The sequence below is a fragment of the Solanum dulcamara genome, chromosome 7 (assembly GCF_947179165.1).
Source record: "Solanum dulcamara chromosome 7, daSolDulc1.2, whole genome shotgun sequence".
Lineage (NCBI taxonomy): Eukaryota > Viridiplantae > Streptophyta > Magnoliopsida > Solanales > Solanaceae > Solanum > Solanum dulcamara.
Window position 1 is genome coordinate 63,998,637 of NC_077243.1, and position 25,145 is coordinate 64,023,781.

General features: G+C 37.8%; 2 protein-coding genes across 2 annotated transcripts; both read right to left on the bottom strand.

Moving 5' to 3' along the window:
- Nucleotides 1-5,641: 5,641 nt before the first annotated feature.
- On the bottom strand, nt 5,642-6,300 carry LOC129894801 (salicylic acid-binding protein 2). Its single transcript, XM_055970435.1, has 2 exons — nt 6,157-6,300; nt 5,642-6,052 (listed from the first exon to the last, which is right to left on the bottom strand). The coding sequence occupies exons 1-2, from the start codon at nt 6,298-6,300 to the stop codon at nt 5,771-5,773; spliced, it is 426 nt and encodes a 141-aa protein (XP_055826410.1). The 3' UTR covers nt 5,642-5,770.
- A 2,344-nt stretch (nt 6,301-8,644) lies between these two features.
- Nucleotides 8,645-9,666, bottom strand: LOC129896689 (uncharacterized). The gene is made up of 2 exons (XM_055972628.1): nt 8,867-9,666; nt 8,645-8,769 (listed from the first exon to the last, which is right to left on the bottom strand). Exons 1-2 carry the CDS (start codon nt 9,624-9,626, stop codon nt 8,744-8,746), a joined length of 786 nt encoding a protein of 261 aa, XP_055828603.1. The 5' UTR covers nt 9,627-9,666; the 3' UTR covers nt 8,645-8,743.
- Nucleotides 9,667-25,145: the final 15,479 nt, after the last annotated feature.

Below are 25,145 nucleotides of genomic sequence, written 5' to 3' on the forward strand. Positions count from 1 at the left end.
AATGTGTATGGAGTGTAGTAAATTGAGATCTATCAGAAGCAGTAAAGTTTGATACATGAGAATATGATACATAAACTTTCATCTTATATTCGAGTTTGATACATGAGAATAACTGATATATAAGTTGTAGCTGATACATAAGTTGACTTAATACATAAGTTGTAGCTGATACATAGCTAATACATAAGTTATAGATGTATCAGAAGCAATAAGTTGATATATAAGTTGTAGCTGACATATAAGTTGACTTGATACATAAGTTATAGTTGATACATAAGTTGACTTGATACATAAGTTGTAGTTGTTATATAAGTTGGCTTGATACATAAGTTGTAGCTGATACATAAGTTGACTTGATACATAAGTTGTAGCTTATACATAAGTTGCAGCTGATACATAAGTTGACTTGATACATAAGTTGCAGATGATATATAAGTTGTAGCTTATACATAAGTTGCAGTTGATACATAAGTTGTAGATGTATCAGAAGTAGTAAGTTGATACATAAGTTGTAGCTGATATATAAGTTGACTTGATACATAAGTTGCAGCTGATACATAAGTTGTAGTTGATACATAAGTTGCAACTGATACATAAGTTGACTTGATTCATAAGTTGTAGCTGATACATAAGTTGACATAATACATAAGTTGTAGCTGATACATAAGGTGTAGCTGATATATAAGTTGCAGTTGATACATAAGTTGTAGATATATTAGAAGTAGTAAGTTGATACATAAGTTGTAGCTGATACATAAGTTGGCTTGATACATAAGTTGTAGCTGATACATAAGTTGACTTGATACATAAGTTGCAGATGATACATAAGTTGTAGCTTATACATAAGTTGCAGCTGATACATAAGTTGACTTGATACATAAGTTGACTTGATACATAAGTTTCAGATGATACATAAGTTTTAGATGATACATAAGTTGTAGCTTATATATAAGTTGCAGCTGATACATAAGTTATAGATATATCAAAAGTAGTAAGTTGATACATAAGTTGTAGATGTATCAGAAGCAGTAAGTTGATACATAAGTTGTAGCTGATACATAAGTTGTAGCTGATACATAAGTTGACTTGATACATAAGTTGCAGTTGATACATAAGTTGTAGCTGATACATAAGTTATAGCTGATACATAAGTTGCAGCTGATACATAAGTTGACTTGATACATAAGTTGCAGATGATACATAAGTTGACTTGATACATAAGTTGCAGCTGATACATAAGTTGTAGATGTATCAGAAGCAGTAAGTTGATACATAAGTTGTAGCTGATACATAAGTTGACTTGATACATAAGTTGCAGTTGATACATAAGCTGTAGCTGATACATAAGTTGCAGCTGATACATAAGTTGTAGCTGATACATAAGTTGACTTGATACATATGTATCAGCTACAACTTATGTATCAAGTCAACTTATGTATCAACTTACTGCTTTTAATACATCTACAACTTAGTATCAGTTATTCTCATGTATCAAACTCGAATATAAGATGAAAGTTTATGTATCATATTCTCATGTATCAAACTTTACTGCTTAAAGTTTATGTATCATATTATCATGTATCAAACTTGTAGCTCAAAAATTCCAAGAATTCATCCATAAATGGTTTCTTCAACACATAAAACTCAACTCTGTGTCCATCAAACACCGGCTAACACAGTGTCTGCAGTTTCTGCACATCTCAATTTACTATACTTCATAACCTGTTGTTCTGCTCTTTTCCTCAAATTGGGTGTTCAAAAATGTCCGACTTCAAGAAAACTACAAACCCACTTCGTTCTTCAAATTCATATAATTTCCTTTATTGCCCTTCTACCTGTTGGTTCTTGCACTTTCTGCCTCATTTGAAGTCTTGTGGAAAATTCAGAAATCACTATGGGCCTTAGAAAAGGGTCTTCATCATCTTCCTCAACTGAGGTTGAAGAGTCTTCATCAATGGAGGTTGAAGACGATAGAGAGAGGTGGTATGCATTTTTTTAGAGAGAGAACAGAGAGAGAGTAGCATTGTTGATGGGTTAGGTTTAGGTTTATTTGGGTATGATATATTATTGATGGGTCGGATACTAAATTGATTGGGTTGAATCTAATATTATTTGATCCGGATGAAAAAATAAGAGGGGAAATAAGTTGGCCACTAAGAAACCGACACGTGGCACTCTATTATACTCAAGGGCATATTTGGCCCAAATTATAACGGTAAGGGTATAATTGGCCCTAAAGTATAACGAAGGGCATGGATGAACTATTTTTCGAAGTTCAAGGGTAATTTTGGCCCTTTTCCGTTTTTTATTTTATTATTCTTTTTCTGTTCTTCAGCATTCACATTTGATGAATTTAGTGATAATTTATGAATTTCTGATTTTTGATTTGGGTGATGAGTTAGATTTTTAGATTTTGACCAAGAGATAATTTGATTTGATTTTTGGTAGGTTTGGCATTGGCTTTGACGATGAATTCTAATAATTTTAATTTAGTGGGGATTTGATTTTATTTACAATTTAGGTGGTATTGAAGAGGTTGTTGGAGAAGTAAGAGAGAAAAGAATAAAAAAGTAAAATAAAAATAAAAATTGAAAATAGTGAATAAAAAGGGGGAAAAGAAAGAGAGAAAAGTAAAAAGATAGATGAAAATAGTGAATAAAACTATAAAAAGAAATGACTGATATAATCTGATTGGAGTTTGTCGTGCACATATTTTCTTTAAAATGGTGATACCCACAAAAGGTCGTATTTATATTATTTAGAATAAATATAAAGGGGTGATAGGATCCCCTGAAATTCAAATGTCTTTTACAGCAAACAGGACAAATTCAAAAAGGAAACTATATATTATCTCAGCAAGAAACAATATTGTAAGTTAGTAACCATCAAGTGGTTTTCTACCTCATCTTGCATTGAAGAAGATGCGAAAATTATATTCAGCAGCCACACGTTATATGGTAGTAGTTTCCCCATCCATATATTTTTTAAATATCTCAAATTATTTATTATTTTTATAATTTAAAATTTAAATTAATTATATCTTTCCTATTTTATATTTATTTGTAATTAATTTTGAACACTATAAACATCTCAAGTGTGAGATGACACATAACTAAAAAAATATCAATTAAGATAAATTATCTTTTAAAACATAAATAAGAGTAAAATAATATTTTTTTAAAATTGTCATAATTAATGCTTCTTAAGATGCGCGGAAAATAAGCAAACGACAATAAATTTAAGTCGAAGAAGTCATTGTTTATCATGAAATTTACCTTTGGATTTTTATAAGTTTTGAAAGTGTATTGAAACCAAAATAAAATATTGCTTTCTCCATTCACTTTTACATGTCTAATATATTAAAAGAAGATTTTTGTTGGAGAAATTTTTCAGAAAAGTTCTCTGTGCCGAGACATAGATTTTACAAAGGAGATTTTGAAGATGGAGATGCAACCTGTTGAAGATTATGTGAAGAATGTGAAGCAAATTTATTTGTCAGAAATTCAAGCCAAGGGAAAGAATTGTTGGTGTTTGCCCTAACTTTTCTAGTATAATTAGGTTTTCCTTTTCCTAAAAGGAAAACACAATGTCTCCATATTTGGCTAGTCCTTTTTTTTATAGGAAAATATTTATAACTCTATAAATAGAAACTTATTCCTTCTAACATGGTAGCATTCACAATGTAGTCCTAAGGGGCTTTCAAAGTTTTTTTGGGGGGGGGGGGAGAAACTGTGAGTTACAGCTGATACGTTATTCCGAGTGAATTGTGTGAGATTATTTATCTCGATATTTTGTACTCTCATATTTATAGTGAATTGCTCATCTCCTCTTGTGGATGTAGGTTAGTTGACCGAACCACGTTAAATGTTTGTATCTTTTTTGGTATATTTCTCGTTTGTCTTCTTATTAATGGTCATTCGAGGTTTGCTTTGCTAGCCTACGCATGACACCTAATTATTTTTTATCCTAGCATAGACTACGTAGCCAACGTAGGATAGGATCATTTTATTGGTTTGGGAAACTCCTCACTTCAGTCCCAGATACAGACTTTTATAAAGATCTAAGAATTGAGTTTGTGTCCCTTAGTCTGGCAAGGTACTGGATGGCTCTAGTAACGTGAGCAGTATGTTGTATCATCATGAGGCTCATAGTGATGGTTGTCGATTAGAGAAACTCTCCAAGAAAAGAAAAATATTATTTTAAAGAATTACATTTATTGTTTTATTTTTCAGTTTTAAAGCTTTGAGTTTTTTAATTACACTAGCATTGTTTTACTTTTAGTCAAGGTATTTTCAGTATTCTGTTCAACATAAGTATTCACTTTAGTTCAGTATTTTCATTCAGCTTTATTACATTACGTACATTCCATGTACTGACGCCATTTGATGTTGCATCATAAAATGATGCAGATTTAGGAACTCATGATTGCAGACACTTCAGTAAGATCTCTTCCCATCAGCAGTTGGTGAGACGTCTTTACTTTCGAAGAGCTCCAATTTAGTTTGTTCGAGTTCAATTATTTTATTGATCGCTTTTTACCTTTAGTTGTCACTTTTAGCATATCAAAAGAAAAATATATACATATTTTTTATATTTTATCATTAATATTAATTATTCATTCTCCAAATTAATTTTTAAAATCTAAGAAAAAAATGTAGCTAAAATGAATATTATGATATAATAATCATTTAATATTATTTATTAAAAGAAGAATAAAGTTCAAGGCATAGGTGTGACTGGGATTGGACGGGATGCCCACTAGCTCGGAGATCTCTTATCGGGTGGTTTATTACACTTGGTGATTCACCGGTGTTATGACCAAAAAGCAACTCTTGGTCTCTCGATCTTCGGCAGAAGCATAATATTGGTCAATAACTTTGACTGTTTGTGAATTAAAATGGTTGAAAGGTAGTTTAAATAATTTGGGCGTGTAAAATGTGAATATCAAGTTAATGTATAATAAAGAATTCGGTGTTTCATAAATGAACCACACATTGAAATAAATTAATACTATGTTCGGAATGAGCTGCTCATAGAGCTTTGTTGGCGATTCGGGACCTTCATGCGCCAACATGGGTGGGTGGTGATGCTGGTGGTGGTGGGGGGAGGGGGGAGTTAATGATATAATTATGAAATATTATATTTATGATAATTATGTAATTGTAATCTAATTACAGAAATGAATAAGTGTAGTTTAGTTAGGAAAAATGAATTATTGTAATCTTATTCCGACACAGAAAATTCTAGTGTTTCTAAATAAAAGAATGTGATATTGTGAATATTGAATAATAGAAAAAAATTTAAAAAAAAACTCCCAAAAGTTCATTTCTTGTTCTTTGTTTCTGTATATTTACTTTTTAACACTTATGGCTATAATGATTAGAGTATGAGTCTAACACGACTGTTCTAACAACGAAATTTATAGTAACTATAAATACGTATCTACCTTTTAATAATAATTGGGGAAAACTATTAATTTGAAGAAAATGAAACTTGCAGACAAAAAAAGAGTAGGGAAAGATGGGTAAATATTAAACACCAAATAGTTGATTGAGAAAGCAACAAATGTCTAAATTCAGTGGAAATGAGACAAAAAAAAAATCGGCATTACAAGAATTAATACAATTTAATTATTTCACCACACTCTTCAATACATAAAAACACAATAGTTGAAAGCAACAACTAATTATTCAGATCAATTAATGTAACACCAAAATGAGTAAGGAGTTGACAATGTGGTTGACATGAGACGATCGACTACAAGGACACATTAATTGTATTTATGGGCAATCTCCAAGAGAGTGGCACAAAGTTGTTTAGGCATACATAGCATTGCCGTGTGATCAGCACCTTTAATCTCCTTTGCTTCTGTCACACTAATGTTGTCAATTTGCCATCGTTGGAATTCTTCTGGTATGCCTTTGTCCTCGGTGCACACAACATAAACTCTTTTCACCGATCCATATCCTTCATCCGTGAAATACTTTGTCTTTGACAAATCATCTAGAAACAGAGAGCTTGGTCTCACCAATGATGATGCTAATGCAACATCCTAGCATATTATCATTCAAATGTAATGTTACTTTTATTTCGAAACGAAAAAATAAACAAACTATGATCTTTGACTAAAGTATATAATTAATGAGTAAAGGTTACCTCAGGAGAGCATAGTTGGTAGAGCTTGTAAGCCAAAAATTTGGGGCCAAAAAACATGGATGTCAGTGGTTCTTCAGGGGAACCATATGGTAAAAATTGGGTGTCTAGCCAATTCTCTGCTGGCGTCCGTTCATTGTACTTCATAAAATCACATTAAATTTGGGTTTATAAGTAAAACAATATATTCACAACAAATGTTTATAATAAATTAGGTATTGTTTTAATTTAACGGATGGGCTCCTCTCCATTACTCTTCTCTCCGTTTTCTCCAAGTTTTTGTTTGGATTGGAGGCACATGACATAAATTAAAACTAAGGGTGAGATTTAATTGATTAAACCAAAAATCTAGCCATGGTTTAGATAATTAATTCCTATTTTTTGGTAACAAATTTTTTTCATATTTTTAAGAATTTTTTAATTTATACGATAACATATTTTTCCTGTATCAATACTAGACTTCTTTTTTTAACAATTTTTTACCCCCCCCCCCCCCAATTTCAAAATATCAACTCAAAATAAATTTAAAGATGAACAGTAAGTTAACAATTAAAAAATCTAAAAGAAGATAACTAAGATGAGATATAAAAAAAAAGTAGGAAGAGATGGATTTTATATATATAAGATAATACTTAGCTATGATTGTGGAATTATAATTCTAAATCATAAGTAGGATTTAATCAATTTAATCTTACCCGATAATCTTAATCTATGTCATGTGTCCACACTCCAAGTATGAATTTAGGGAAAATGAAAAGATAAAGAAATGAAAAGGAGCCGAATCCTTAATAATCATATCTGACTTCCTTATTTCGAGATCATATATTATTTTAAATTCATTTATCAATTCATCGATATCATGATAAAATTAATAAAGTCATATATATACATACATATACATACATATAGCAAAGTCATATACATACATACCAAAAAAAAATTAATAATTCGTAGAGAGAAAAGTGGACTGTAATTTGAGTGAATTAAGTAAAAGAGTTTTTGGCTACGTCTTCTCCCAAAAATAAAGGTACAGTTGGAGAAACAACGTACTCAACAACACAGTTTTTAATGATATAGAAATTGAAATGACGCTACTTTGTGTTACTTTCCTCGGTATCAGATTATTGTTGTGATTTCTAAAAGTTGATATTTTAAATTATTGTTATGATTTCTAAAAGTTAATATTTTAAATTATTATTGTGATTTCTAAAAATTGATATCTCAAATTATTTTTTAGTTTTAAAAGTTTAAGATAAATTTAATCATATTTTCTTTTATTTTTAATAATAATTATTCTTAAATATTACAAACATCTCAATTACACAGAGATGACACACAATAGAGTAATAATTAATTAAGAGAAATTATATTTTCAGACATAATTAAAGTAAAATAATAATAAAAAATCTCCTAATTAATGTTTTTTCTTAAAAGGCGTGTAAATATGATAAATAATTTAAGACGGAAGAAGTATTTAATTATCATGAAAATTTTCATTTGTTTTTTTATAAGTTTTGAAAATGTCTTTAAGCCTATCTTATTTTTAGTATTAAATAACTATATAAAATAATAGTAGTCAAATTTGGAGTTTCAAAACATTATTAATAAGATTTTTTTTTTTTTTTTTTTTTTTTTTTTTTTATGGGAACAGACCCTACACGAGGCTCCCACCTCTCGTGCACAGTCAGGGGTTAAGCAACACCCCCAAGCCTTAACATAAATAATCAAAATAAAATACAAGGAGGGGGACATAAACCTTACCTCCGATCTTATGGTGGTTCATAAGTCGGCTAACCTATTAAGGTCGGCTAACTCATCCCCGATACAAAAAGAGACTAACTATAACTAGAAAGCAGTAAACCTGTGAGAGGACTCCTCCCGGTACAATTCAACTATGAAAGCATAAATGAGGGAGACTCTCCCCTTCCATGAGAAAAAGAAAAGTAACCTACACTAGTCCTATTCCAACTATGCTACGTACCAGACATAGCTACATTGAAGAAGAACAAGTATACGAAACTTCTATCTCGCATGGGATGGGAAATTCTTTTCATCTTTGCTCTTTTTAGTCTTGTCGTACCAAAAAATCCAGGTGAAATATGCCTTTGTATCAGTATCATGATTACCAGCTAAGGAGGCTGAAAGGATAGGAAATATATGGAACTATAGTAGTCAACAGCCTTTGATTTGTTGTGGAAGAAAGTGTAGATGTGCACCTGCACAGACAGACAAAACCAGAACCATGCACAAGCAACCAAGTCTGGAGGTTGCTGTACGTGGGTGTGTTGGTTTTGGCCTCTGTTGTTGCTGATGCTGTTGAACTTCATCTTTCAATTCTGCACTTTCAGCTTCAGCTCTGTGGTTGAGTTGTTGTTTGGTGTGTGGCTGAGTAGTTGTTTGGTGTTGTGTTTCCACAGTATGTATATGGAGTTGATGGAGGTGTATCATTCTACAGCTACTCATGATATTGTTGTTGGTTCTTTGATGTTGTCTCTGAGGGTGTTGGAGTTCCTTCTGGGTTCCACTGTTGCCTGTATCTCCAACAACCATTAGCTTGTATTTGTTCCTTGTCTGCTTCAAGTTGGTGTAGCTATTGCAGCTGTTGATGGAATGCATCTGATATGTATGGAGAGGTGATCCATGCTTTAGTATCCAGTTGTTTACAATTATGAGGACCTGCACCTGCACAGACAAACAACAACAAACAACAAACCCAAGGCTGCCAATCTGCAGGTTCTGATGGCTGCAGTCTCCCTAGGCTGCTTGTTGGTCTTTGTTATGAGGTGGTTAGACTTCTTGGAGTACCTGTACAGAAAAACAAAACAAACAAACTTGTATATGTTTCTTGTCTGCTGCAGGTGGATGGAGTTGTTGCTGGGGTGACTGCTCTTGGGGCTCAATGCAGCTTCAAGGAGGAAGCTGCAGCTGGGGTACCTGCATAAATCAAAACGACTGCACCTCACAACCAAGGGGATCTGCAGGCTGCTGTACCCATGTTCCTTGTGTGCTGCCAGTTGGTAGAGTGTTTGCTGTGGTGTGTTGATGTTAGAGAGTGTGGATGTCCCTAAGAAAAAACAATCAGCCAAAGACAAACAGCCAAACAAACACAAAAACCAGAAGAAAGTTGCATTTCTGCATAGTCCTTGTGGAGGCCTCTTAGTAATTGTTTTGGTATTTGTTTTGGTGGTTGTAGCTGTGATGTGTTCTATGTAGGTGTTGGGAAGACATGTTGATAAGTCCATCCTGACATCTGCATCTACACAACAAACAAGAACCAGCAAGAAAGGAGCTGAGGTTAATAGAAAAGATCTCAAACAAGTGTGCATCTTCTTGTTGCTTCCTTTGTGATTAGGTTGCTTGTTGGTGTCAGTTACACAAGAATGGATGTCCTTTGTTGTGATCAGGTTCAAATTCTTGGAGTACCTGCACAGACAATCAAAACCAACAAACCACACAACCCAAGAAATCTGCATGCTGCTGTAACCAATAGTAGTACTATTAGGTTGTATTTGTTCCTTGTCTGCTGCAGGTTAGTGGAGTTGTTGCTGGGGTGTGTTGATAATAGATAGTGTGGTTGACCAGCTGAGTGTGTTGCTCCATAGAAGCCTCAGGACATTGCATCCCTCATAGCAGTTCCAAAGAGGGCCTGCATAAGTGGACAAAGGCCATGTCCAAAAAGATGGAGAAGAACAATGCCAAATACTGGATTGGATGTTATGGGATTGTGTCTGTGAATTCCTGGTGATCAACTCCAATTTTTGATGGAATAGCTCCCCAGTTTTTGATGTCCCTAAGCAAAAACTAACAGCCAAATACAAACAACCAAACAACCACAAAATCCAGAAGGAAGTTGCTGCTCTGCAAAGTCCTTGTGTAGGACTCTTAGTGATGGCTGCAGGTTCCCTAGGCTGCTTGTTGGTCTTTGTTTTGAGGTGGTTAGACTTCTTGGAATAGCTCTCCAATTTCTGATGGAATAGCTCTCCAGTTGTTGATGTACCTGCAGCTACACAACAACCAGGAGCCAGCATGACAGGGGTTGCACAATGGGCTGCTGCAAGTGTTGAGCTTTTAGAGAGTTCATGGATGGAGTGGAGAAACTGCTGAAGGTTTGTGTGCAGCTCCAATTTTGTGTTGGAGCATGCTTCACAGAACAGAGGATCCTCTCTTGTGATCTGGTTCAAGTTGCTTGTGTGTGGATCCCCATTAGTTATTGCACCTAAACAAAAACAAACAAAGGAATACATACAACCAAACAAGTACCAAAAACAATAGGGGGCTCCATTTCTGCACACTCCTTTTGTTTCAGTCATGGAGAGTCCTGTAGCAGTGTTGTCCTCCATGTATTTGTTGTTAGAGCATGCTGGTGTATATCTCCAACAACCTGCAATTACACAGCAAATAACCAAAGACAAGCAAGGACCTGTACAGGTTAATAGAAGAGAAAGGATCTCAAAGAGAGTTTTGGAGCCTGTTAGCATTTTCCATGTCGCTCGACTAACGTCTCCTCTTATCCGTTTGAGCTGGAACTTTCTGAAGTTTGCACATATATTCTCTCCTTTATCCATGCAAAGTTTGAAGGCTTGTTTCCCAAGATGCAGCTTCAATTTAGCAAAATTCTTCCTTTTTAATTTTAAGACAGCTGATTGTTTCAAGCTCGCTCGCCTAACGTTTCTAATTGTCCGTTTCGGCTGAAATTTCTTGGGCCTTGTCAAAAAAACATAAGCTACAATCCTGCAAATTTTGGGAGCCTTTGGACAGGCCCACATGATACCCCTCACCCTGCACCTGCTGCCCTGCTGAGGCTTAGAGGCTGCAGGGGGTTTGGAGGATGTATTTGTGCTCTTCTCTATGTATTTGTTGTTGAAGAGTGCTGCTATATCACTCCAAACACCTGCAGTAATACAGCAAACAAACCCAAACAAGACATAATATACACAGACTAGCAATAGAGAAAGGACCTCATTAAGAGCCTTAGAGACTGTTATCATTTTCCAAGTCGCTCGACTAACGTTTCCAATTCTCCGTTTGAGCTGAAACTTTATGAAGGTAGTATATATATCCTCTCCTTTAGTCCTGCAAAATGTGAAGGCTTGTTTCCCAAGTTGGAGGATCCAAATTACTAAAGACCCTCTCTTTATGCTTAAGGCAGCTGAATGTTTCCATGTCGCTCGCCCAACGCCTCCGATTATTCGTTTGGGCTGAAACTTTTTGGGACTTGTCAAAATATTATATTCTACCATCTTGCAAAGATTGGGGGCCATTGGACAGGTCCACATGTTACTCCTCACCCTGCACCTGCTGCCCTGCTGAAGCTTAGAGGTTGCAGGATGTTTGGAAGTTGTTTTTGTGCTCTTGTCTATGTATTTATTGTTGAGGAATGCTAATATATTACTCCAGACACCTGCAATAATACAGCAAACAAGCCCAAACAAAACATAATATACACAGACTAGCAATAAAGAAGGGACCTCAGTAAGAGCTTTGGAGAGTGTTATCATTTTCCAAGTCGCTCGACTAACGTCTCCAATTATCCATTTGAGTTGAAACTTTATGGAGTTAGCATATATATCCTCTCCTTCAGTCCTGCAAAGTTTGAAGACTTTTTTCCCAAGTTGGAGGGTCCAAATTACTAAAGACCCTCTCTTTAGGCTTAAGGCAGCTGAATGTTTCCATGTCGCTCGCCTAACGCCTCCAATTATCCGTTTGGGCTGAAACTTCTTGGGACTTGTCAAAATAATATATTCTAACATCCTGCAAAGTTTGGGGGGCATTGGACAAGTCCACATGCTACTCCACACCCTGCACCTGCTGCCTTGTACCATCCTGCTAAATCCTAAATCTATTGGTAAGGAGATTATCCTATAAGAGCAGTAAATTAGGGAGACTCTCCCTTTTTCAATGGACCTAATTATCATTATTAATATCAGTTAATAACTCAATGTATGAAGAAGTTCCTTCAATGTGGTTGATTGATCTTCTTCATCTTGGTTCTCCTGAAGCTAGCCATACCAGCTTTGTCCATTTTGTAATGTCCCTTGGTCTCTCTTGGAAGCTGCTGAAAGCTGTAGTAGTGTTGTGTATAGCTTTTCATGTGGCTTTCCTTTGAGAGTGAATCTGCAGTGTAATTAGCTTCCCTAAAGATATGACTGAACTGGAAATTCTCCAGTTTGCTAACCAATACCTGCAATTCAGTAGTATAAGCAACAATGTTCCATGGAGGTTTAGCCTCTTGTTTGAGCCACTTGATTAGAAGTTCAGAATCCACTTCAAGGGCTACCCTGCTGTATCCATGTTGTAGGCACCACTGAATACCAATAATTGCTGCCTGCACTTCAGCTTGGTTATTAGAACCACAACCTAGTGGAGATGCAAAAGCATATATTAACACTCCATTATGGTCCCTTAGAATGCCCCCTGCCCCTATCTTCCCTGGATTGTTAAGGGCACTCCCATCTGTGTTTAGCTTGATCATTGTAGGCTGTGGTTTAGTCCAGCATACTTTGGTTATTCTCAATTCATGTTGGCTTTTTTCAACCATGGTAACCAAATCTGCCCAATTACTTGGCAAATCAATATATGGATACACAGTGGAGATAAGCATATATAGATCTTTGGATATTGAGAATATTACTCTAGTTGCATTAGACTTCTTGCCCCCATACTTGCAGGCACATCTATTCTTCCATAGATTCCAACACACAAAAATGGGGGTGGCCTGCATTACTAACTTATGTAGCTCATTGTTAGTTTTGATTAGCCACCACCTCATCAATAGGTTTTTTAGATGAATGTTGCTGTGTTGCAGACCCCAGTACCCTGAGAAGTGCTTCCATATGTGTTGTGCAAAGTAACCTGATACAAAGATATGCTCTATATCATCAAGACCTGCTCTATAACAACAGGAGCATGCTGCAGGAGCATGTCCAAATGCTACTATTCTGTCATTTGTGGGGAGTTTAAGTCTGAAAGCTCTCCAAAGCAGAAAAGAGGCCTTGAAAGGAATACTATTGTGCCATATGTTGCTGTTAGTGGTTGATCTTGTCTTTTTCTTCCTTACCAACACCCAGGCTGATGAACAAGTGAAATTACCATGAGAGTTAGGCTTCCAGTAAGCTTGATCCTGCATATTTGGATTGTAGCTGATGGGAGTGCTGAGAATTCTGTGCACCAGCTGAGGGGGTGCATGTTTTCTTACTTTCTCTTCATTCCATCCTCCATTTTCCATGAATTCTGATACAATAGAGTTATTCAATCTGGGGAGACTTTCATTGTGGTAAGCTAAGGGACCTACCCCTAGCCAATCATCCCACCAAAAGCTGCTTGTTCCAGACTTAATCCACCACTGTATATGAGGTTCTATATCCTTTTTGTTGCTCATCATATGCTTCCACATTAGGGACTGTCCTGTGTTCCACTTTTTAATGACTGGATGAGCCCTTTGGCAGTATTTTGCTTTAAGGAATCCCCCCCATAGTGTCTTCTTTGATCTGAAAGTCCACCACTGTTTGTATTGGAAGGATAAGCACACATCCTCTAATTTTTTAACACCTATACCACCCTCCTCATAAGGATAACTGAGAGTATCCCAAGAGGCCCAGTGATATTTCCTTCTTTCAGTATCCCATCCCCAAAAGAAGTCAGCAATTAGTCTTCTGATCTGATTCATGGTGGTCTTGGTAGGACTGATAGCTGACAGCAGGTGTATAGGAATGGATTGCAGCACTGTTTTCACCAAGGTGACTCTACCTCCATAGCTTAACATTTTAGTCTGTCATCCCCTAATCCTGCTTAGAACCTTAGAAACCATACTAGAGAAGTATATGATCCTTTGTCTTCCTATATATAGGGGGCAGCCTAGGTAAGTGATTGGGCCATGAGTGCATTTGTATCCTGTGATCATGCTGACCCTATCCACCACACCAGAGGGAGTATTCAGTGGCATCATGATTTGACTCTTATCTTTATTGATAAGTTGTCCTGAAATAGCTTCATACAGTTTAAGAGTTTTGGTAATCAGTGTAAGTGAGAAGTTGCTGGTAGATGTGAAAATGATCACATCATCTGCAAAGCTCAAGTGATTTACTTGAGGACCTCTTCTTTCCATCTGGAATCCTGTGTATAAATGATGGTGATGAAGATTGTTGAGAAGCCTAGACAGAACTTCAGCTCCAATGATGAATAAGGTAGGGGATAGGGGGTCTCCTTGCTTGAGTCCTCTTGTAGAGTGGAAGAAGCCATGCCTTGCACCATTAATGATGACTGAGTACCAATTGTTTGACATAATCCTCCAAACCATATCAATCAACACTTCTCCAAACCCCATTTTCCTCATGACCATACAAATGAATGACCAAGAGACCCTATCATAGGCCTTGGCCATATCCAGCTTTATCACCACATTATCCCCAGCCTTTGGTCTCTTAATATTGTGGATGATTTCTTGAGCTAACATTATGTTCTCAGCAATACTCCTACCTTTAACAAATCCAGATTGGTTATCTGAGATTAGCTGAGGCAATATAGGAGCAATTCTGATGCTTATCAACTTAGAAATGATCTTGTTAGTGAAGTTGCTGAGAGAAATAGGCCTGTATTCTGATAGGCTGTTGGGATGCTCATTCTTAGGAAGTAGAGCTAAGCATGCATGAGAAATAAACTTGGGAATACCATGTCCATTGAAGAAATACTGGACTAATCTCAGTAGGTCTTCACAGATGATATCCCAGCATGAATGAAAGAATTTCCCATTCATTCCATCTGGTCCAGCAGCTGATGTAGGGCTCATAGAAAATACAACTTTCTTCAGCTCATCCATAGTAGGTAAGGCTTGTAGGCTCTCATTCTGCTCCTCTGTAACCATCCTTGGAATGCACTTAAGAACATCTTCCCTGATCAGTCTCTCTTCTCCAGTGAATATTTTTTCAAAGTGTGCTGTGGCAGCTCTTGCAATATTGTCTTCACCTTGAATAGTATTGCCTTGTTCATCACTAATCTGATGGATGAATAACCTTCTTCTTCTTCCTCTGATAATAGCATGAAAATAGCTGGTATTGGCATCTCCATCTTTGAACCAATGAAGTTGACTTTTCTGCTTTAAGATAGCCTTCTCCATCTTCAGATATCTGATGTACTGAGCATTGATCTGATGTAGCTTGGACCTGTTCTCTTCAGTATTGTCACTGATTATTTTCTCTTCAGCTTGTCTCACCTGCTCTTCATATTCTTTTACTGAAGCAAAGATGTCCCCAAACTCATTTCTTGACCACTTACTAAGAGTATTAGAAACTCTTTTCAGCTTTTGTTGGAAGGTTCCCATTGGATTTCCTTCCACAGGATTATCCCAACATGCTTTTACAGTGCTAAGGAAATTGTCATTGTCTGTCCAGCAGTTTAGAAATTTGAAATACTTGATAACATTACCTTGTTTTGCCCTGCTTTCCATCAATAGAGGGCAATGGTCAGATCCTGTGGAGGCTAAGTGACTGACAGTTGTTACAGGCATGACTTCTAACCAAGAATCATTAACCATGGCCCTATCAAGTCTTTTCCAAATTCTAGCATCTTTGTCCCTATTGTTGCACCAGGTGAACTTCTGCCCACAGAACCCCAGATCAGTGAGTCCACATGCTTCTATCACACTAATAAACTCAAAGCTCTTATTCACATTATATGGCTGGCCCCCCATCTTTTCTTCAACATCTGTAATAACATTGAAGTCTCCAATGGTGCACCAAGGCTTCTCCTTACTGGAGAACTGCAACATCTTGTCCCATAAGTCTCTTCTCATGTAATCCTTGCACTTTGCATAGACAAAGGTAATGAGGTAGCTATTAGGACAAGCCACATGATTGATCTCACAAGTGATCTGCTGCTCATCCTGGTCCAAAATGTTGCAGGCAATGTCTTTGTTCCAGAATAACCAGATTTTGCTATTGGAGTTGGACATAACATTATCCATACCTAGCTGAATTCTGTGGAACTGAATTTGAGATTTGTTGGAAAAAGGTTCCAGCACTGCTATGATAGACAGCTTATGAAAGTCTTTCAACCTTTGTAACCTATCAAGGGTCCCCTGAGTATCAATACTCCTTGCATTCCAGCAGATTGTACTAATCATCAGGGTTTCTGAGTTTTGGACCTAGTGTTGATGTTGCTATTGACAACAACATTAGCAAAACTGCTGATGATACTTTGTTTAGTCTTCTTTTTTGTCTGCTTACTTTTAGAGGGTGGCTCCTTCTTTTCCTTGTCTTGCTGACTTTCCTTCTGCAATACAGCTGTCATTGTAGATCTGAATGCCTCCAGGTGATCTTCTTTTTGTGCCTCTTCCCCATGGTCATGGTCTTCCACATCTTCAGAATGAGTGACCCTATGTGCATCAGATGATCCCTGGGACTTAGCAACCAGTTGGACCTCATCCTCATGCACCTTGTCCCTGGATGGGCTGGAAGCCTTAATTTCACTCACAGCATCCTCATCCTCAGAGTCACTCATTGGTTGATAATCACTGTCCTCTTCATCTTCCAGAGGCTGGTCATCAGAATCTTCCTCATTCTCAGACTCACACACAGCATACTCATCTTCTTGTATGTTGAGGGTGTAGGTGAGCTGAGGTAGATCAGTAGCTCTCTCAGTGATGATTTCAGCTGGATTTCTGGGAGATGTAGGAATGCAGTGGGCTTGGAGAGGAATGATATTCATCCCCACCTGGTCATCATCTAAGACAATTTGTTGACACCCCTGCTCCCCTTGCTGTACTATCACACTGTCCATTTTGGGAGTTTGACATTTATCAGTTGAGTTCATTTCTTTTATTTTCTTTTTGATGGCTTCTCTTCTTTTCTTGCTCAGCTTATTCTTCTGAACAGTAGTACTTTTACCACTAGTACTGGGATGAGATCCCAGATCTTTGGCCATGGCACCTTTGCTAGCTTGCATGGTAAGTTCAACAATACTCTCATGCATAGCATGAGGGGGTACCCCTCCCCTATTGGTTTCCCCATCCTACATGTTAGTGGGGTTCTCCTGTACACTTCCAGCCTTTCCTCCTTCAACTACCAGATCAGCAGCAACAATATTAATCTTTGGGAGGTTCAGGGGTATTGGGAGTGATAAGTCAATACCTGAGTTCCTTACAACATTGTTCCCTTGAGCAATACCTGTTAAGATAGTACTTGTGCATTCAGTATGGGGGGATGGGGTTTGTGGGAGAGATAAGTCAATACCTTGTCTCTGATTTGGATTGCTTTTCTGCATTGTTGATGAACTCCTCACTATTGAGTTCTTTTGAATGTGTGTGTTCCCTGCAATTTGGTTAGTGGGTTGGTCTTGCATAGCAAGATCAACATGAACATTTGGAATAGAGATAGAAGTAGTAGTTTTACCTGGATTTACTTTGCTTTGCTGCACTGCAACATACTTACCTTTGGTTAATACTCCTGCAGCTCTTATTTCTTGGTTCAGCTGGCCATTAATGTGTCCTTTGTTCTGTTTCCTTCTCTGAGTTTGCCAAGCATTGTCCTCCTTGCTAGTCTTATTGTTCTGTGACTGTTGTGGTATATTGGATGTCAAAGGATTTTGGTGCACCTGTAAGTTGTCAGGTTGAGGTTGGTTGTGCTCTTTGCTCTCTCCCTGAGTTTGACTTGTATTTTTTGTTGTATTTTCAGAACTTTTCTTTTTCATTTGTTCTTCATCTCTTCTCTTGATATTACACACATGCACCTTGTGCCCCTGATGCTTGCAATACATGCAGTACTCAGGTACACTCTCATATAAAAGTTCCTGCCATCTTCCTATTGTAGGATCACTTTTGTCATGCCCAAGCCATACATGATGGGGTCTTTCTTGTGTAAGGTTGACCTGCACTCTTACCTTAGCAGTACTTCCCCTAGTCTTCTGAATAGAGGCTGCATCCATGAAGAGTACTTTCCCCACAGGAGCAAGGAGAGTGGTCAGGAACTCCTTATCATAATAGTGCCAGGGGAGTTCAGGAAGGGCAACCCAGACTGGGACAATGGGAGTCTCCTCCTCAGGCCTAAAAGTTGGAGTCCATGTTTGTATCCTCATGGATTGGCCTTCAATGGTCATTCTTTGCTTGGTCCACACAGTTGTGTAGTCCAATTCATTGTCCAAGTCAATATACACATGTCTGGCATTGAAATGGGCAATTTTAACACCCCCTACCAATTGAGTTTGGAGAATGAAGCTTCTCCTTATTAGCTCCACCTTAGGCATAGTGTTGCTGAATTTTCCAACAAGGGTATATTTACACTTTTCAGCCAATTTCACCATGAAATCCTCTTTGTCATAAATGACAGCTGGTAGGCCTTGTCTGGTGGTGTAAATAGGAGCAGACAAATTAAGAGGGATATCATTTTTTGCTTGGTTCAGCCTCAGTTTGGAAGCAAAGGTTTGGATGACTGTATATGGGGCTGGCTGAGGGACCTGTTCCTTTCTATTAGGGAACTGGTTCTTTGGGGGATTTTTAGTCATGCTTTCTATTGGCTAGGGCTGGTTACTAACAGGTTTGGGGCCCTGGTTAATGGGGTTAAGCCTATCAAAATTGGAGGAGACTTTAGGGAAGCTATTTTGAATACTTACAGGCTTATGCATTTGCATCATGTTGTTGGCCCTGTTTTGAGAGTTGGTATTAGGCTGGGGATTAGTATGCTCAGTAACCTGCATGACCATACTAGGAGCAGTACCAGGGAGTGCACAGGCTCCCCTGGAGTTCAACAAGTTAGCATCAACAATTATAGGATTAGAGGGATGCCCATCTGCACTATGCTTACCAATGTGATGGATAGACTCATTAACATTAGGCACCACATTATTATTCAAACATTGCACAAGATTATTAGGATTCTCAATATGCTTAGACTGTATTTGCATATACTGACCCTGCATATTGAGTTCAAGAGAGTGAGAGGACTTACCTTGTGCTCCTGTGGTTGAGCTGCTGCTGTGGGGGTGGTTCAATCCTTTTGGCATTTGATTCGTTTGATTATTTTGGGATTGAATACCATTGGCAAGGTACTGAGATTGATAATTTGCCAATGTAATCTCCTCAGTTCTAACATCACTGTGACTGTGACTATCTTCCTCAAGCAAGTCTTGACGACTTTTTGGATTTGAACTTTTCGGAGCTAATTTGGGGTCTGTAGTTTGTGTAGGAAGCCTCACAACAGCCTTAGGAACATTTTGATATTAGCCCCTCATCATTTGTCTCGCCGGAACTCCGGCGACCCCACTGTGGTTGTCGTCTTGACGACTTTTCAAATTTGACTCGATTGGTAGTGATTCGAGGCTTGCCACATAGCTAGGAAGCTTCTCAACACTGTCACGAACCTGTTGAACTATGCCTTGAACCAGTTGTCTCGCCGGAGCTCCGGTGCCCTCTTCACGTTCAGAATTCAAATTAAAATTCGAAGCTTTTGGTAGAGATTCGAGCTGGTTTTGGATACCTGATAGGTTCTCCTTATCCAACTTAGTGAGTTGGCATTGATTTTGAGATGAAATTGTTGCCTGAGCTCCGGTGCCAAAATCGCGGTCAGTGGTCAAATTGATATTCGAGCTGGTTGTTTATGCCTGTGAGGTGCTCCATGTCCAGCTGAGTATTTTGACATTGAGTTTGGTCCTTTAAGCTTGCCGGAGTTCCGGCGCCGTTATCACCGGCGATAGCTACGCCGGTGAAACTTGTCCCATTATGTGCGCCATCGTCTGGGGAACAATCCCCAGTGCTCATATCCTCTCGAACATGGCCGGAACTAGGTCGAACGAGTGATGGAAACTGCGGCGGCGCAGTTAACTTCGCCTCTTCAGCCGCCAGTGAATATCTCGACCATGGATGATTCAACCTATTTGATTTTTGCATATTGTGTAGTTCTTGCAATGCTGATGATTCCCCAATTGTTTGTTCGATTCGAATCCGCCCAGCTTTCTCCAAATCGTTGATGTGATGAACCCAGGCGAGTTGCTCCTCCGACAGTGCTACAGTGATCGCCGACTGATTTTGCACTTTGGAGGGGCTACGGGTGGAATTTTCCGATGCTACGACTTGCGTTGCATTCATGTCGTCGTTATCTTCGTTCCTATCTTTCGAACGAAATTTTCCTACGTCGGGAGGTGGTTCCCCTCCCATTTTCGTCTTGATGACAATAGTGCCCTTAGTTGAGAGCTTTGTTTCTAGAGAGATGTTAGAGAGAGAAAATTGTTGCGATCTCTCTTTTATTAATAAGATTAGATTAGTAAAAAAAACTCTTCACATCAACATAGATCAAGTAAAAGGGACGGAGTGCTAGTTCTATGTTTTGAATCAAAAAATGAGAAATCGTAGTTGTTCAATTGGTTGGCTGACTATCCAAACTTTCACATTATTGGTGAAGATTCGATTCTTCACCTTATAATTTCCTCCCTAATTTCCCCCTCCACTACCCCAATAACAAAAAATATAAAAAAAAAATATTTTCAATCAAAACGCCAGTTACAACCTTGGCTTCTTTGTTTAACTCCGATGTAGCATACATTTATTAATTAAGTTTGAGAGTTTACATCTTTGCATTATCGATTGATATAGTGAGTCTCATATGTCTAATTTTTATAATAAACGCAATGAACAAGAGAGAGAAAATATATGTATAATTGAGTTCATTAAATAAATTGTCTTAATCTACACTATGAGCCCGTTTGGATTGGCTTTAAGTTGGTCAAAACCAACTTAAAGCCCCTTTTTAGCTTTGGGACGTGTTTGCCTAATGCTGACTTTAAGCCATAAAGTTCTTAAAGTCAGTCAAAAATGAAAAGTTAGGATTCCTAACTTTTTTTTTCAAAGTGCTTAAAGTCATTTTCTTTGACCATGGAAATTACTTTTATATCATTTATATTTTAACTAAATTCTCAAACTATCTTTTTTTATTCTTTTAACCCTAAAATTCACATCATAAGCACTTTTATCCAAACACTCAACTGCTTATTTATAAAAATAACTTTCAGCACTTCAAAGTTCTAAAAGCACTTTATACATAAAAGTTACTTTTTTTAAGCCCATCCAAACGGGCTCTATATTCAAAGCATGAATACCCTTAAAATATTGATTGAACTTTTTGCACTTCATTAAAACATTCCGTCTTATATAAAATTATTTTTTTCACAATTTTTATTTCCTTTTAATGATATTAATTATTAACTATAATAAAAATTCTAAAATATTAAGAGTCCTAAAATATATGGTAATAGAAGAGAATTAATATAGACTCCTCAAACTATTATTTAATCTCATCAGATTAACGTGATTTGGTTTTATTTTATTTTTTCTTAAATAAACTAAGGAATAAGGATATTAATACCGCACAGACAGGCATAATTTCTCAATACGCTCACCATTTAATTAAAAGAAGAGAGGATATAATAATTTTGGATAACTGCGTGTATTAGTTGAATCCAAATTAAAGTCTAGCATGTAAACAATTATGTGTACTATATAAGTTAAAGTTGGTGGCCTCCAATCAAATCATGGACGTTCGTGGTCATGAGGTTTGTAAAGTTCGAATATTTTATTTTATTTTTTGTTCTTCTTTGTTAGCATGATTTAAGAGTTGATATTAAGAAATAATCATCACATCTATCAGTGAGCACTTGTTCGAATTTCGTTTTCAAGCAATGTAACGACCTGTCCCAGTCTTTAGGAATAGGCTAATGGGGAAGGATTTCGGGTCAGAAAACTTCTGGTAGTAACCTCGGAAAAAGTTAGCATAGGCCAGACTTGGACGAATTATGAGTTAGGTGAATTCTAGGGTGATCATGTGAATAGTAAAAGGTAAAATCTCTAATTTGATTGGATAGCTGATAGCCAAGATGATACGGAGCATTTACGGCTTCACGAAATCACATTCGGACGAGTAAAACTCCCGCAATTGAATTTAGCGTGAATGGTATATTTTTGTACGTCTTGAAAAGAGGGTATGTTGTGAAATGGGGGCTTGGAGCTCAAAAACCGAGCTCTCTATTTTCGTGCAACCCACCAGAGCGGGGCAGACGTGACTTAAGTCGGGGAAAAATTCTAGAATGGTCTTTTTCTCAAAAACTATTCCAAAAACTTCAGGAGGCAACCAAGAGCGATTTCTATCAATTTCCCACATATTTCCATGTTTAAAGTCAGGATTTTACTCCCTAAATTCATCGTTTGATTTTTGGAACCAAGAACAATGGTTGGTATTGGGGGAGGGTTTGAATTGAAAACTAATGGTGGGAAATAGCCCTAGGGTGGGGTTAGGATCATGGGTTTGGCCTAAGGTGTAAATTGTGTTATATTTCATGATAGTTAGGCCATTGTGTTGATCTTTTATATGTATTTATTGTTTTCTATACCAAGAATGAGAAGAACGAATTCGGAAAGGGAAGGCTCTTGCATTGTAAAGTTGTTGAAGCTTGAATTTGAGGTAGGTGATGATTTCGTTTTCCGTATGTGTTTCATAAACTTGTTAAATTGCTTCATGATGTATATGAATATGGAAACATGCTAGATTATGCGTGAAATGATCACTTGCTGGCCTAGTTTTGTGATGAACCTGTTCTTGGTGATATAAATACTGTAAATACTAAATGTATTTGTGATTGTTGTATGCTTGGATCGGGTGTCACGTTTCGACACATATTTAGATCGGGTGTCATGTTCTAACATAAAGTTGATTGTTTATAGGTCTCTTGAGAGGATCCTTGTGAGAAATTATAGCATGTGGAAGATATTGAGTTGTGATATTGCTGAATATAGTTGAACTTGAGAGTAGTTGACTTATTCTGTATAATGACTTGTCTATGATCCGCTTACTGACTAACCGTGTGATCCTACTAGTACACCATTGTTTTTGCGTACTGCTACTACTCTTGCTCTGCCTTTTATTGTGTATAGGGCATATTCACGGACTGCGGAGAGACCTTAGTTAGAAGAGTGAGCTTGTTCGAGTTCAAGGGTGAGTTGTTTGTTTCAAGTTACCATGGACTCTTTTATGTTCTAGTCCCTTTTCCAAGACTAAGATCCAGGCACTGTTTTAGTACTATGACTGGGTTTTTTGGAGTGTTTTCTTTCTTATATTGACTATTAGTTAGAGTTTTGGTACAAACAATTTTAAGTTCCTAGCATGTTTCCGCATTTTGTTGTTATTAAAATTGTTGGCTGAGTTTATGGAAACTCAATATTATTTCTAGTTTTATTCCTGCTTTCTTAAGTCTTTAATTGTTATCTCTTAATTTTGATAAGTTGGACTGTAAAAATTGTTCTCCCACTAGAGGGTTATTATGGGTGTCAGTCACAGCAGATCGGAGTCATCACAAAAATTGGTTTTAGAGCCTAGATTCGTTGATCTCGTCGTACCAAAATGAGTCCACTAGAGTCTTGTGGAACGGTACGGAGACGTCTGTACTTTTCTTTGAGAGGCTACATGATTTTAGGAAAAATTTCATTGTCTTATTTCCTTCGTGCTATAACTTAATTCCAATTGGTATCTAGCGATCCAAATTGGTATATAACCTTTTTTACTTTCTTATCTGCAGATGGTCAACACTCGCTATAATGGTGTTAGGCCCGTAGCTTTAGTGGAGCCAGAAGAAGAGCCAGTCATTCTAGGGCGTGGCAGAGGGAAAGGAAGGAGAAAGAGGCAAGGAAGGGACAGAGGGAGAGCAACACCTGCCAAAGTGGAAGTTCCGATTGAGGAGGTGCTAGTAGATGAGGCCCCTTCTACTCCCCAGAATGAGTTTAAAGAAGAACAAGGAGTTGGAGAAGAGAAAAAACATGCTGAGTACGAGGAAGACACCCAAACCAGGGCTTCTGGTATTCCCCCTATGGACCCCATACTAGCCCAGTAGATCATGACTTTTTTTAGTGGGTTGACTGGAACAAGAGCCATTCCAACCATGCCTGCAGTACCAGCTCCTATTGCTCGTCCGATTGCTGCTGCTGCTCCACTAGCAGGTGAGGTGGTAGACACTGATGCCTTTTTCAAATCACTAATGGGTCCTGAGATGACCGGTACGGATCATGACATGCTCACCAAGTTCCTCAAGCTCAAACCCCCGGTCTTCCATGGTATAGAAAATGAAGATGCCTATGAGTTTATTTTTGATTGTTATGAGAGGTTGCACAAGCTGGGTATAGTGCATCAGCAGGGAGTAGAGTTTGTGACTTTTCAGCTGCAGGGTGAGGCCAACCCGTAGTGGAGGGCTTATGTGGAGTATCGTTCACATGTGTTTCCCTCACTCACTTGGGTTGAGTTCCATGCCCTGTTACTAAAAAAATATGTGCCCCATACTTTGAGGAACAGAAAAAAGGATGAGTTTATATCCCTTGAGCAGGAAGGGTTCTCAGTAGCTGCTTATGAGGCCAAGTTTTATGCATTGTTAAGGTACGCTACTCATCTAGTCACTACAGAAGAGGAGAGGATCAGGTTGTTCGTGAAGGGGTTCAATCTCGAGTTGTAGGTACTTTTTGTCTATATGACTTTGTCTGATAATAATTTCTATGAAGTCAAAGACTTTGTTAAGAAGGTTGAAGGTGTGAGGAAATATGGGCAAGCATAAGCTTTGGATAAGAAGCCCAAGAGTGCAGGTAACTTGCAGGGATCCTATTCCAGAGGATCAGGCAGGCCGGTGATTGCTGCCCGGCCAATTCAGTAAGCATTGCCCGCTTCTACTGGCAATTTTTCAGGTACTCCACCATAGCATCCGACCCATGAGGGTTAAGGAGCATCATTCCCAGGTAGCCGCCTGCCATTTGATCATGGCTATTTTAATTATGGAGAGTCGGGCCATATACAGAGTGATTGTTCTCACCCTGCGGGATAGTTTCATCAGTCCAGCAGGCCAGAGCAGTGGTCCCAGCAGCTGGAGGGAGCAATGGAAGAGGACGTCCACAGGGTGGGCGATGAGGAAATCTGAGAGGACGTGGGGGCCAAGGAAATAGTAATGCAGGTCGAAGAGCAGCCTAGTTGGGAAGGGAGGTA